The sequence below is a fragment of the Accipiter gentilis genome, chromosome 14 (assembly GCF_929443795.1).
Source record: "Accipiter gentilis chromosome 14, bAccGen1.1, whole genome shotgun sequence".
In the NCBI taxonomy this organism is placed as follows: Eukaryota; Metazoa; Chordata; class Aves; order Accipitriformes; family Accipitridae; genus Astur; species Astur gentilis.
Window position 1 is genome coordinate 28,626,950 of NC_064893.1, and position 14,975 is coordinate 28,641,924.

At 38.6% G+C, this 14,975-nt stretch overlaps 1 protein-coding gene across 4 annotated transcripts in view; it reads left to right on the forward strand.

Annotated features, from left to right (window-relative positions):
- Positions 1-14,975, forward strand: part of GNAS (GNAS complex locus) — a 158,865-nt gene that overhangs the window by 119,364 nt on the left and 24,526 nt on the right. For all 4 annotated transcript variants that reach the window (XM_049816331.1, XM_049816332.1, XM_049816334.1 and 1 more), the window contains exon 5: positions 538-635. In XM_049816331.1, coding sequence (XP_049672288.1) covers positions 538-635 — 98 coding nt within the window. The remainder of the gene's footprint in view (positions 1-537; positions 636-14,975) is intronic.

Here is a 14,975-nt window from a genome sequence, read left to right on the forward strand (position 1 = left end):
TCTGCAAATACTTTGAGTTAAGTGATACAGAGTTAAGTAAGAATCAGATGTCTATATGGTCCCCAAAGAGCCTCACTAACTTGGAAAGTCAAGCAGAACCTAATCATCATTTGCTACCTTTATGTAAGAATTACTGAGAAGTAGTGTTTCACTGAAGGAAAAAATAAATAAATCTTGACAGCCAAAGAAATATAACATGCAGTGGAGTTGTGAGTTAAAGAACAAATGTTACCAAAGAGTACTGATTATTAACAATGCCAAGAGAATTGTCATTAATGACAAGTTAACCCTTCTTTCAGTATATAGTTGGGCTCAATCAAAATGATTGAGAAGCAGTTTTTTAAGTGTTACAAAACGTTAAAGTCAAAACAACTAAGAAAGCCAAGTGAACTTGTAGTCAGGATCTAAAAAATATTTAAAGATTTTTGTTAAATATGTTACCATTTACTGTTCATTACAGTGGTAACGATATGTTACCATTTGCTGATTCTCTTTATATGTAAATTCATTTTGCTAATACTATTTTTACTCTTTCAGGAGTTTTATGAACATACAAAAACACTTTGGCAAGACGAAGGTGTGAAAGCCTGCTATGAGAGATCTAATGAATATCAGCTGATTGATTGTGCACAGTAGTAAGTATAGTTTCTATTCTGCTGTATATTGACTGTGATACACAAAATTTTTTATTGAATGTTAATGACAGTGATTTGGATGGTCCTGATGCTTACTGTTCCTCACCTTGGAAAATGGGAGTGTATGCTACATTGTGAATTCTTGGTAATCAGCTATTCAGAGAGGTAGGAAAAACTGGCATTCAATTATACAATGATCTCTATATTGAAAACCTTGCAGATGCTTTCAAATGGTCTTAATACAGGCAGACACCTTAATGCGATGGACAGTTGTGTTGTCTCAAAGACCAAATTTCCTGCTTCTTCTGCTTAGAAGAGTTCCTTTCCAAATGACAGCTTCAGATACTGCAGCAAGTTTTAGTAAGTTGGAAAGTACGTTGGTGTGAAACATGCTCATGTTTGTAGCTTTTGGTTTTAGTGCAGTTTATTTATCTGAAAACAAAGAGATGGCAGCAACAATCATGGGCAGCAGCCTGTGATCAGTCACCAAGGCTTCTGCTTGTGTGCCTTCATGCACATATTTGAGAGTGATTCATTCTCTTCTGCTATTTATACCACTGTGATAACTAGTATCGTCATGAGAGACTACTGCATGTTTGCTGTTACTTATCACATATAGCAATATAGTATGGTTCAGAATTTTTTTATGGCAAGATGTTTGTGATAACCATGACCATTCCTGGTATTTTTGTTGTGTATACTCAAGAATTGCAGGACTTAAATTTGGAATATTAATGGTTAAAACTGTTCTTAGTTTATATTCTCTCTACGTCTTTTGGAGAAGTTGAAATAAGGTTTAATGGTCAAGGAAATGCAGGTTTCTCATTTCACATGATTATGGAAATACAGTTTGTCTACTACTGCATCTCAAAGAATATTTGATGAAATCAAATTTGTAAGGTTCTTTTGTTTGTTTGTTTAGGTAGACTTAAAGGTAAATCAACAATTAGCTCGTGTTGAAAAGAGACCAGGGAGATAATTTTACTATGACTTGCACAGCTCCAGGTCTTTAGGAGCGTCTTTGAAGTTTTGCCATTGTTTCTAGTGAGAATTTGTTTGATGTGTAGCGATGTCTTTTGCATTAGGTGACTAATGTTTGATCATTTGGCATGGACCTTTCTGCAAGTTCAGTTGCTACAAAATAAAAAATGCTTACAAGATTTTCATTTTCTGTCAACTATCCAGTAAATCTTGTCTCAGTGTAAAGCTGATAGAAATGGGGAAAAACTAGTTTTGTTTCTGATAGTGTTTGGTTATCTGTTTGTTTCTGTTTGTTAATAGTCAGCTTCTATGACAGGAAGAAGTAAATATTGTTAAGCACTAAGGGGGTTTTCTGTTGCCCTTTTTTTGGAAGAAGAACAACTTTTGTTCTGTCCTGAGTGCGCAGAAGAAAGCTAAAATTCTTATAATCCCTGATTGCTGGACATCAACTTTTTCATGGGTCAGCAAAGAGGATGGCCTTCATGATGGTTTTACCATCCTGCTCCATCTAGTGGAACACTTAATTCTACATCATGGGCTGTTGAGCCAAAAATAAACTTTGTACATTGCTGACAAATTACAGATGTATTTTTTTTTCTAAGATACCATTGCTGTCTCCTTCTAAAAATATTTCATAATTCTAATATTTATTCAGTTTGATAGCAAAGTATATGATATTATTTTCTTGCAGAAGGAGCTTTCTAATTGTTAGTTTTGGTAGTTCTTGTCCTTTCTGGCATTTTTTGATCATGCAGTGGCATTGTTTTTAATAACAGAATATGCAAAGTAAGAGTTTTTTAATGGCAAAATGTTTGCTTGGAGGTTAATGTCACTTTGAAATTCTGAACTTGTTTTTATCATATGAAATTTTCAAGGGACCTGACAAAAATTACTTCCTGTGAAATCTGACAGGATTGATACCTTGAAATTAACCTGGTGAGCACACCAAAAAAAAATGTAGCAAAGGCAAAATATAAAATGTAGCTGAGATGTCAAGTGAAGACTATTTTAATTTGAACGTGCAAGCTACTGTCATTAGGGCTAATAAAAGTTAGAAAGATGAGCAAACTGTGTTGGAGTTGTCATTTTTTTCAGAGAAGAGTCTTGGGTTTTAAACACTTTCCCCATTTGAAGGCCCTGTTTAAAACGAGAAAGGCATGTTTAAAATGGAAGGCAGAAAAGTGACTTTTCTCTTTTGAGATCAATCCAGCTTCCAAAAATGCCTTCTTGCTCTTGAAAGTTGACTAAATTCTTAAAATTAATGCATTCTTTGGTTGATGATTAACTTCAAAATTCTCAACAACGTTTCTTGTTCACAAAAATTAACTTCTTATAGTTATTTGTAAAATTTTTTATTTTTTTTAAACTGTTGTTTTTTTGAAGTGTGAATTGCTTAGTGTAAAGTTTGTCTTGCTATGGGCTCATATAACACTCTGCATTTTTTAAAAAAGAAGGGTTTTTTCACTCTTGGAAGTGACACGGTTATATATAGGAAGCTTTGCAAGGCGACTGCCGAATGTTTAAACATCAATTTTGTCTGTGTTTTAGCAGGGAACAGCGAGGAGTTCATATCTTACAGGGCTTTGTTTGGCTTTCAGAAATGTTAATATCGAAATGAAATTCATTGCTGTTTCTGCCAAACCTGGATGTGAAATGTATGCAGAGCTTCTTCAGGGATCTTGAAGAGTTTAGTATCGCCTGTCCTCAGGGAGCGGGCACATTGCAGGGCTTGCGGTCTGCTTGTGTGGCAGCTGTTCCAGGCAGCAGGCTGCGGCAGCTCCCGGCATCCTGCCTGCTGTCTTCTGGGAACTGGCACAAGTCCTTTCCATCTTCTGTTAATGGTGTGGTGGTGGCAGTGAGGTACTAGGAAGGCCATGAGGACTTACCTAGTTCCCTTCTGTTTGACATTGCTGCTTTTACAATTCCGCTTTTCGTGGATTAAAACTGGTTGTCTGTGTAGGCAGCTTAGCTGTAATCCAACAAAGGTCTTCTCAGAGTTAAGGTCTGCATGGCGTAGCTGCAGGACGCTGGGGCATCTTGAAAGAAAGATGTTGGGGAGATGGAGGTTTAAACTCTTGGGGAGTTTGTGCCGAGGAAAGACGGGGACTAGCTGGTGAGTCAGGAGCTCTCCTAGATGAACAAAGGGCAAGGAGAAAGCCACTTTTTACTTCTTGTTCTTTCCCAGGAAAGTGGGAGCGAATGTAATTCTCAACCTAATGTGTTGTATCTGCCTAACTCAAATGTAGGTGTTTAGAGTCTGGAAATGGTATTTTTCAGTTGCTTCTGAGCAGTAACTTTAAACACTACAATACTTCTGCTGTCTCATGACAATTTTTCAGTGCCTCCCCATAAGAAGTTAGTGTCAATATGCACTGTTATCGTTGCTCCACCAAGTTTCTGGTTGCATTGGCTCAGAAAAGATTACTTTACCAAAAGCTACAGGTACCATCCTGGCTTTCCGTTTAAATGCGGTTGTGATCTTTGGAGGTGTGAAGCTGGGAGGCCTGGCCAGTAGCCTCACCTGCTGGAGAGCCCTTCTGGTATCCCACCCTTTATCCTCCAGCTCACTGGCTAAATGAAAATGTCACTTCAGAGGAACCCCGTTCATTTTGAAAGAGTAGCTGCCTCTGCTCATCATGAGCTTTGCTGTACTTCCTGCCTAGGCATATTTTACAGTCTTGAGGGGCAGAAAAGGGAAAGGAGGCTGTTTCCCTTTTCTTAACTGGACTTACTAAGTAATTAGTTTCAATTCTGCTTTTAGAACAACATGGTCTGTGAGGTTGTCACCAGTTTCTCTCTGAGAGGAATGTGTTCTAGCTGTGAGGAGGGAGCATTATCAATGAGGAGACCGAATTTCATTGCTTCTGCATCTCGTGGGGATGTATACAGAAGAGAACAAATGTTTGTAGTGAAGCTGCCATATGATACCACTCTTGGCTAATAATAAACAGAGGAATGCAGAAGTGTCTAGAATACAGAAAACCCCAAATGCTGATAAATAAATGATTTACCATCCTTCATATTTCTTCCCTGAAGGCACAGGATTGCATTTTATTTGGAATATATTACTTAACATTAAGACTATAGGAGCCATTTCCACCGAAATGTGCCAAGACCTGTTCGTCCAATATATGCCTTCTGTCAAATATAAACAAACACGTTCTCTTTGAAGTGCTGTTGTTGCTAATACTTCTACACAGCAGAGTAGTCAGAGTAAGTAGGATCTCTCCCATACGCATGTGCTGTTTGTGGCACAAGGGCATGAAGGATGCCAGCACCATCCTGTAAGGTCTGACCCAAAGTCTGTGGATGTCCTGAAGAAAATTGCTTTGATGTCAGTAGCCTTTGGATTAGCTATGTAGCAAATCAAAAGCAAAGCCTGGGTACATGAGCCTCCTAGTGCTTTTTCTAGATGTGCTAATATTAGGCTGTGCCCACAGATCCTTGAATTTTTGCTATAGTTAGCCTTGGCCACCAATTAGATTTTGTGCTTCGTTTTACGCTGTGCTTTCTCTGCGTATCTCCTAGCTGGCGCTTCCTGGTTTTGGCTGGGGTGGAAAAGGAAATAATGTGAGAGACAGTCTTTGCAACCCATTTCACACCCTCCGATATCAGGAAGGGCTGGAAGTAGCGTGAGGGAGCCCATTCTCACACTATTTCCTGCTGCTGGCCGTGCCGGCTTTTCTCCTGCTGCCTGCCATTTCGGGGAAGGAGAAAGCATGGGGAGGTGGCTGGTCTAGGTGCAGAGTCACGTTTCTCGAACTTCAGCACCAGCAGAGCCACTCCGATAGCTTGAAACTGTGCCAGGCTGCTCCAGAAGAGTTTTATGAGAAGTATTTTCTAAGATGTTTGTTTTTAAAATACTTATCGAAGAAAGGGGGGTGGGGGGCAGCTATTAGCCGACTGCTGTGCAGGGCTGCTAAAGGATCAGCAGATGTGGACGCGCTGTTTTTTTAATTTCTAATTTGTTATGGGTTGTAAAATCTTTATATTTTTATTAAGATTTATGGTGTGTTTTATTTCTGGATTTGCTGACTTGTAGAGAGCAATTAAAAGCCCCGATCTGAGCACTTAATGATTTTCTTCCACGCTGATTTCACTTCATGACAAAGTTCCCTTCATGGAACATGTAGTAAAGTACGTTTGCTGAAAGTCTCACCTTTTTAAATAGTGGCTGATTTATCAGTGGTACTACTGTTAGTCTAGTTTCTTACTCATATTATTTATTACTTTTTTTTTCTTTTTACTTTCTTTAACTCGGTGTGGTTTTGGCAGAGTAGTTGCTCTGTCTTCTCCAGCTCTGCAAGCTATGTCTGCATATTCACATTCAACAGGACAGGAATTTCCCTGGCCTATATTCCTGGCAAACGGGAGCGTCTTACGGACATTAACAATTATATTGTTAAACATTCCCGAGAGGAAGAATAATATTCATGTCCCCTTTCACTGATCTAAAACTGATGAGCTTGCCTACTGCTGTGTAAATTCTTTGGCAAGCCAAGGAGTAGACCCAGATCATCTAACTTCTAATCCTTAGTGTTGATTATAAAACCCACCTTACTGTATTCCAGAGCAGTTACACATAACTGAATTAGGGTTTCTCCCTACTCTTCTTCAGCCTGAGGGAACAGATTATCATGTTTTAAATAAGGTTAAATTTCAATTTAAAAAAAAAATGCAGCCCAGGTTATATTTTCTCTGCAATACGATGGGGTATTGGGTGCAGAAATAGGTTGCTGTAGATGGGAAGCATGGTAACTCCTGTCTTTGCATGACTTTAGTGAAGTTGCTACCGACAAAATGAGAACAAATATATAAGCAGCTGAATTACACCTAACTACTCCATGTGTCTGCCCTTTCTTGCTGACTGTCAATAGCAGGGATGTGCCTGCTGGCAAGCGCTGTGAAAACCAGATTACCTAAATTTAGCCAATAAATGGATTATGAATCCAACACATGTTCCCACTGTTGTCACAGCTGATCGTAAATTCATAATTTCAAGCTACACTCCACCCCAGATAAACTTCTCTGTCTTCAAAATAAATTACATCCCAATATGAAGCTAGGTAAAACAAAGGGTGTCTTGGAATAGCTTGCTTCTTGAGTCTTACGAATTAGGAGCACCGATATGTGAAAATACTAAAAGTGATGAGCCATAATGGCAGAAAGACCTTTGCAAGTCCAAAATGTGAATAATTTAAGAAATCATATCACAGGCTTTTGAGGTCTGTGTAATGCCCACTGCATCCTTCTGAATTATTGTGAAAGTGTTTAACTGTTTGCTCTAGGAATCTGATTTCTGCCTCCACTTTCACTCGCTCTGCCAGTTGTAACCACCCCCCCACCCCCCCGCACCCATCCCCTTCATTCATTTGCCACTTTTATTTCTCCTTTGTTCTACACATCTGTTAATGTGTCAGTTCCTTTCTGGCCTTTGGCTGCAGATGCAACTTCCTTTCCTTGTCTAGTTGTAAATATTAGGGATTTGCCTCAGCTAGAGGCAGGGCTGACCTGATCCGAAGAGCATGAAAAAGCTGGTTTGGAACTTCTTCCCCAATTTCTTGAACCAGTCCTGCATCCAAATAGTCACACTTTGCCTTTTAGTTTTAAGTGTATCACTTGCTAATGCCTGCAAGAGTTAAGGATAAACCCTAGCGCAAGTGTTCATGGATGCTTGATTTAGTGGAAATGGATGTTCATTTCTCAATGTGTTGTATTTGCTTTCACGTGCAAATGGAACATTTGCTCATACAACAGCTATTTCATTGTTTCAGTAACAAATTCACATGCACAAAATTTGCTCAGGTTAAGCACACGCTTGCTCAAGAGTATTTTTGAAACTTTGGCATGAATGTCAACATTTTATTTAAATAAACTTTGTCCATAAAATAGTAAATTTCCTGTGTGATAATAAGTAGATATCCACATGATTTGTTCAGTAGATTGCTGTTTTCCTCTGACAGATAAGTTTCATTTTGAATGGCAAATGCACATCAAGACAGTGTCATGAAGGCAGGACTAAATAACAAGCATATTGACATTTTAGTTAGCTGCTGAAGAATACTGTGTTCGGTCTGGTTGGTAGTTTGATTAGGATGTATCTCTTAACTAATATTTTACTTTAATAGTCTGCTTTAAAACCAAAGTGGATGTTATCAAACAATGTGAATGTATGAGTAACTACAACTATATAAACCTAAGAATGATACAGCTTCATAAGATAATTCTGTACTAAGAGTATTTGGATACAGTTCAGAATTCTGCAGACAAAATTGTTTTGTAGCCCAGTTTCTTGATGGTTTGCCCGTACCCGTAGAGTTAATTAACACAGAGTTGAATATAATTCACTAAAGAGAATAACAGAATCCTTGTTATTAGTGGTTAAAAATGGCAAACTGTGTCATTTGATAAATAATACTATGCTTATATCGCCAAATGATTTTACATTTTAATAAACAATTGATACAGATAAATGACAAAATTTGCATAAGCCCTGAGATTTCTATTTCAAACAAAGAAAATAAAATAATCTTGAGCTTTTTTTAAAGTAAACATCAGATGCATATTTTTGCAATTGATTTCAAGTATGTTTGGTTCAGTAGTATCTGGACTTCTTAGTCAACATATTTCTGATACCTATCCATGCTCTTGCTTTGTGTTTTTGTGGCACTGTTCCCTGCAAAAGTAGAAATTGAAATGCAGTGGAATTTTTTTGTGGGTGAAGGGGAAGAGTTGAAATGCAATACAGCAGGAGATAGAATATAAGCTAAAACCTTCTGTTAATTCAACTTGTACCAATTTCTGCATTTTAATGGCGACAGGTTCCCCGTTCCTTCCCACTGCTTCCTTCTCCCATCCTCAAAAGTTTATGTTGTGGCATTAATTAATAGTGTGAGAATATTCTAGAAATACGTGGAAAAAAACATCTTTTGTCTGCCGAGGCTTTTGGAAGAGATGCTGTGAATATTGTATTGGTCTCTTGCTCTGTTGATAGGTACAGGTTTGTAATGGAATGAGAATTAGTGAACTACACTGGCAGGGTGCTTGTTCTGCACATCACTGTGTAATTTATATACACATGTATACCTAAAGCTAAACTTATCTGGGGTTAGTTATGCAAAAGAGTTAGAGTTGCCGCCTTGAAAAGTAGCGTTTCCAACTTTTAATCAAGGACATGTGTAGGGTTGATTTTTGTTTATTATTTTGGTTGACTATTTGTTAAGTTTTGAGGCTTCATAAATTATTTTCTATGTTATTAAAACAACCGATATTTTTTCAAACAACTAATATATTAGTAAACAAGATTTTGTGTATGCATTCAAAGCCCTGACTCAATACGCAATCCATTTTGAGTGATTAATCAGTGTTGTTACAGAATTTGACACAAAATAATTTATTCAATAAATTAGTATGTTGCATTGTTACACAAGATCATTAAATACAGCTACTAACATAGCATTACTACACAATTTTATTTTTCTTTCACGATTGTAAAGATTAAGGAGAATTCAATAGCCTGGATTCATCCTTATAGGAACTCGTTTAAAGTAGATGGAGTTTCTCCTACTGTGAGTTAATTCATTAACAACAGGTTTCACAAACACCACTGAATGTATGGATTCCTTGGTGTTCTGCTGAGCAGCCTTTCATCCTTCAAGCGATGCCACACATTCCTGGAGTGAGGGGATCTCACTATTGTAGTAAACACGGTATCAAGCTACTAGTACAAAGCTGATAAACACACAGTTGGTGCATTTACTGCAAGGCAGGCCCAACGTTTGATGAGGTTTGAGACGTTCAGAAAGTCAGACATTTGGTAGAGCTACGTAACTGCTGAAAGCTCAAGATTCTTTGGCTTGTCTTCGCCGTACATGGATCGTGCAGATGCTATTGTCCTTTCTTCTGTGTTTTTATTTATTTTCACTAGGCACAGAATATACTTTTTTATGGTAGGGGGAAATGCAACAAATTCACCCTAAAAACAACTATTTGCTGCAGGTGAAACTTCTCCTGTAATCTCAGTTCTCAGAAAAATACACGTACGTTGGGTAAATTTGAACAAGTAAAATAGTAGATTATTGTGTACACAGTAATCCTTAGATCCTCTGGTTTTTGTGAAGACAGGTAGCGGTCAGTCTGTGTTACAATGAATTAGGATGAGAAGTTAAAATAAGGGGAAGAGTTGTGTTTATGTAAACTCAGTAAGGTTGTCATGCACCTAGGGTGTACTAGTCTTCTGTATTTATTGAAGTTTTACCCAGTAATTTAAAAAATGTACTCAGTTTTACTGCAAAATTCCCATAACTTTATTAGAAGAAAGAGCAAACAACATCTTTAATCGTTAGTATCGGACTTAATGGTATAGTGGTCTTGGATTACTGTAGTGGTATAAAACCCGTAGCAGTCAGGTGTTGAGAATCAGTCAAAGCAACTGTTAAAACTCTTATTAGTTCCTGAGAATTAATTTTCAGTCACCCTTTCCTCCCACGCTTTTGCAACCTCTGTTTGTGCGAACACAAAAAGCCCTGAATGAGGTTTGTTTTGAGCTGCAATTCGAATAAACAATATGATAGAGAAACAAGTGGAATAAAAAGACTTCCAATACGGTCTGGAGCAGCCTTCACTAGGAATCCCTCCCGCAAGAGAAAGATCTGCAGGCGCAAAACACAGGGCAAGCTATAAATAAATGCTTGCGGAAACGAGAAAGTGCGGCGTTGATTGCATCATTTTTGCATTACCTATGTAACAGCCAGGCTGGCGTTCCCTGGGTGAATTTGGTGGTAGGCGTTTTGGGACAGCTGATGCGGGGTGCAGTGCTGGGCTGGCTGCGGGACACTTGTGAGGGTGGGATCCTGGGGGTCTGGCTGCTGCTGTGGAAGCCACAGTAAATGCTGCTCCAGTGGGAAATGGTGTGCTGCTCCGGGTGCTCTGATAGCAGGGAACGTGGAGCAGGTGTGACCAGTATTTTTAGGATTTTGCAGGTTACTCGCCTTGGTGGGTGAGTAGCTGCTGGAACTTTTTGCCTGACCTTGGGATCTGCTGTTTCTGATATCCGCCGTCAGCAAGCACGACAGCTTTTGGAGCATGGGTGGTTGTTGTTTGGTTTTTTTAAGAGAGCTCTTATCGCTCATGCTGTATTGCTGCAGAAAAGGAACATTTTAAGATTAGAAGACGACAATTAGGAGAATACTTTTATCAAACTAAGACCTAAAAAGATATTGTAAAACCTCATTAAAGATTTGCTTTAAAAAATAAATTAAAAGCAACAGTGTTCTGAAAGATAGGAGGCAACAGAAAATTTGTGATACAAGGATGAAATGAGGCCAGTATATTTGCTGGTACAATGGGAAAGTGCCAGGTTCGATTCCCAATTGTTCCCTGGACTGAAACACTGCAAATACATCACTGCCAGTTCCAGGGAGAGGGAGCACTTGATGCTGTTGACTTGCACGTTCTCTCCCTCCTTTTCCTATTCTGTGAACTCCACTGTTTGATGATACACCGAAGCCTTTCCTTCACTAGGGACTTAAATTTAAATTTCTTTTGTCTGGGTGCTTGCTGGCATTCACAGGTATTGCTGAATTTATTATTTTGAGAGACCCCTGACAAAGATGTCTGCAGTACATTTGGTATAAATTTACCAGCAGGCTCAAAAGTTTATTGAGACCATGTGCTTGCATGCAGAGAACATGGTCATAAAATCCTTACTTCAGAAGGGGCGGGCTGAAAATTAAAAAAATAGATTAAGCTCATATTAGGTGAACAAGTTTGTCAAACTGAAGCTGAACTTAAGTATTCTTTAAGTGCTTTTTATAGTATGTGACTGAGTCCTAAATAAATGGAAAGAAATTGCTAGCTGATTTTACATGTGATTAAGAATAATTTTGTAGGCAGGATGTCATTGATAGGTTTTGTGATTTGAAATACCATTTTTGAACTGATTACTCTGTAGTATATTATACATTGATTTTGTGGATGAAACTTTTTAAAATCAGTTGTTACAGTTAAACACTATTCTGTGTTAACTATGTGTGTATTGTGCTACACTAATTGAGTCTCTGAGAAGGATATCCACCCATAAAGCTAAATTGTAGTGTATTCGTTATGCAAGTGAGGGTGTTCGGTGTCTGGATGGTAATTTACACTTGAAACGTGTTGGCTGCCCAGTAAATTTTCTGTGAAGGCTGTGGAGTGCCTTGGGTACTCTGCAAGGTTCCCCTTCCCCCAAAGGGCTTATGTAAACTGCAGCCGGAGTAAAAGCTTGCAGAGGACTATTTTTAGCAAGGCTGTTACAGCTGGGGGAGGGAAAGAGCCTTGGGTCCTGGAGGAGGGTCTGCCAGAGGCGTGTGGTGCTGGTGGGAGCCGCATCCAGCCTGGTTCAAGTGGCCGGGTAGTGCTGTATGATCTTTGCCGAGAGATTTCTGTTTCTACAATAAAAAAAAAACCAAAAAACAAAACCAACAAAAAACCCAACCAAAAAAACCTTCTAAAGCCTAAGTAATTTTTATAAATCAATGAAAATAGCAGTATACACGCAAAATCCCTGCAAATTGTGTTCATTTGCTATTTTTGTTCGTATATTGTCAATGTTGGTAATACTTGCAAAGTTGCTGAAGACCATGTCTGGAACACGCTGTCCACCACTTTTGCTATTAAGGCATCTCAGTTGGATTTTAATTACTAATTTGTGATGTTATAAAATCAGGGACAGTGTGGAAGTTAGGCGTCTTGAAGCTTTGTAACTGGCAAGGCAATCTTGTTACATAGCTTCATAAAGAGTGTGGCTGTTCTCTGGATATTCTTTCATCAAATTGAGTCTTAAGAGTGAACCAATGTGGCTCGAGTCTACTGATCTTATTTTGGTCTTTTCGTTAGCTCTGCCTGTCAGTAGGTATGCCATGAAGAACAGATTTTGCAGTTAAGGTATACAGTCTCAGTTCTTTTCTTAGTTCAGCCTGAAGGGCTTCTCTTCACCATTTCTGCTGGAGGACTTGCTGTTCACCTCTGTTCCACAGAGCTGAACTGCTTTAGGATCCACACATTTTGTTATCAAAGGCCAGACCTGGCTGAAACTTAGTTTCCACATTTGTAAATTGGTGTTGTGATATGTCTCGTCTTCAAGAAGAACACAAAAGCTCACATCTGCAAAAACCCTTGGATGATTTTGGATAGTGTGAGGTTTTAAATGAAATCAGATGAGTGAAGGACCTTATTGTTCAATCTTTCGTGGTACTAATGCCAAGAAGTATTACAATGTCGTCAAGAACCTTGACACGATGAAGTGGTTTCGTAGAAGGGGTGAGAGGTTGGATTTAGATCTTCTCTGGTCTTACCAGCATAGATGATATATTCCCCAAATAGGCATTCCAGACTCTAGGATCCTGCTATGTCACATTAAAATGTAGATATTAGTATGTTATCAGTGTATTTTTCAGTGCTAACTGTAATTCTCTACCTCTGTTGTTAAAAGTTTGTTCCAAAATAAGGCATATAGTAGGTATGAAGTGTGGAACAGTCTTATGTGAGGTTGCAAGTACAACATACTCATTATTGTCACAGTGCGTTATCAAAGGAACCAGTAATTAAAATGTCTAGTTTTAAAGAGCTATTTGGAGAAGAACATGTCAGATTATAACTCACTTTATTGTGATTTATGTGGCTTGTTCACTAAATTTGCAAATATCAATATGGTCCATGTTGTGAATTCCTCTGTGCTCTTTCAGAGGTCTTTGCTGGGTGAGACCCTTGACCCTTCATCATCGCCTCTGGAGTACTTCACTGTCCACCTCTCCTCCACAGAGTTGAACTACTCCAAGACCCAAACAGTCTGTTATCATTTATCATTTTCACCAGCTCTCTTCAGACATTAGGAGCTCTGTTACTCTTTTCCTCTCCACCTTTTTCTCGCACAGGCGGGTTGTGAATTGTGCAGCTGCGCAGAGGCATTCCCTGCTCATAAGAAGGGTGACGGGGGAACAGGCAGGGAAAAACAGGGCAAGGCAGGACTGGACAGGTCAAAGCAGAACTGCTTTCATTACAACAAAAAAAAAACCAACCACCAAAACCCAAAACCCCCAACCAAACCCTGAGCCTGGCCCTCAACCAGTTTTTAGGATCAGAAAGGTGTTGAGCCATTTCCCAGTTTCAGTCTGATTGGAGCCAAGCCTTAGCAGATGCTTGGGAAGCCATAGCTCTGCTGCTGCTTAATTGATTCTTGTTTTGAAAGATAATTAGGAACTTTATTTAAAAATAGTAACTTTAGTGTTCAGTCCATTAAATTTGTCACCAAGATAATTTCATTAGACTCCCAGCTGTTTTCTTATTGGAATTGTGAACTAAAAATAGGTAGGATTTCTGCTGTTCTGTGCAGAGGCTGGTACCTCCATTTCAGCTCTGACTTTCCCTAATGATGTGAAATGTGTTTGTTTCCCTCAGAGCTTTCTTCTGGGCTGTATTTAAGAAGGTCCTGCTAATTATGCCAAAATTGTGCACTGTGGTTTTGTGATAAAGTCACGTGGCTGTAAAGAATATGAAACTGATTTTCCTCAAGACAAGTCTTACAAATGAAAGATGAGTGCCGCACCCAGTACGTTTTTCTTTTTTCACTACTCTTACAGAGTTGTTTGTAATAATTCAACAGATACCTTTTAAAAACAAACAAACAAACACTAATGAACACAGGTTTGTTACTATTATTACAAGGAGTGCAATTTACCCTCTCAGTTCAGTTCTCATGAGCAGTCCTTTTGTTGTGCATAATTGAAATCACAGTGTAGATTGTGAGATAAAGTGACAATTACCATGTTTGTATTGTATGAAACATGGTGGTTTTTTGAAACAAAACTCTGTAATTACCAGAATCTGTACAAGTGTATGCTGCTTTTATACATATATGGATTACAGGGTGAATCGGGTTGTAGTATCCACATTTAAATAGTGTATCTTTTAAATTCTGAACTGTTTCACATTTAGTCCTAACATCCATACCACAAAGCATCATAATGGATTAACGCTAGACATGCAGAAAACCGAAACAGATTTCTACTTTACAGAGTTAGACACATATATGTCTATGTAAATGTATAGCAGTTTCCCTGCATACTTACGTAAAAATCAGTAATTAGAATGCAAGTAGAAAAGTTGCATTTTTCAGTTGTGATGTTAGTTGAATATTTTTTTTCTTCCTTGGGATACCTTTTGACTGTAACTCCACTAAATATCTGCAGCTTACACTGATGAAAATGAATGTAGGGAACAGGAGAAAGTTTTACTGCAGAGCAGCGTGGGGCTTGGGTGGCTGGGTTTTTTCCTTTTTAAAGGCTTGGTGTTTGGAGCCACAATCAAGAAAGTCAGTGACCC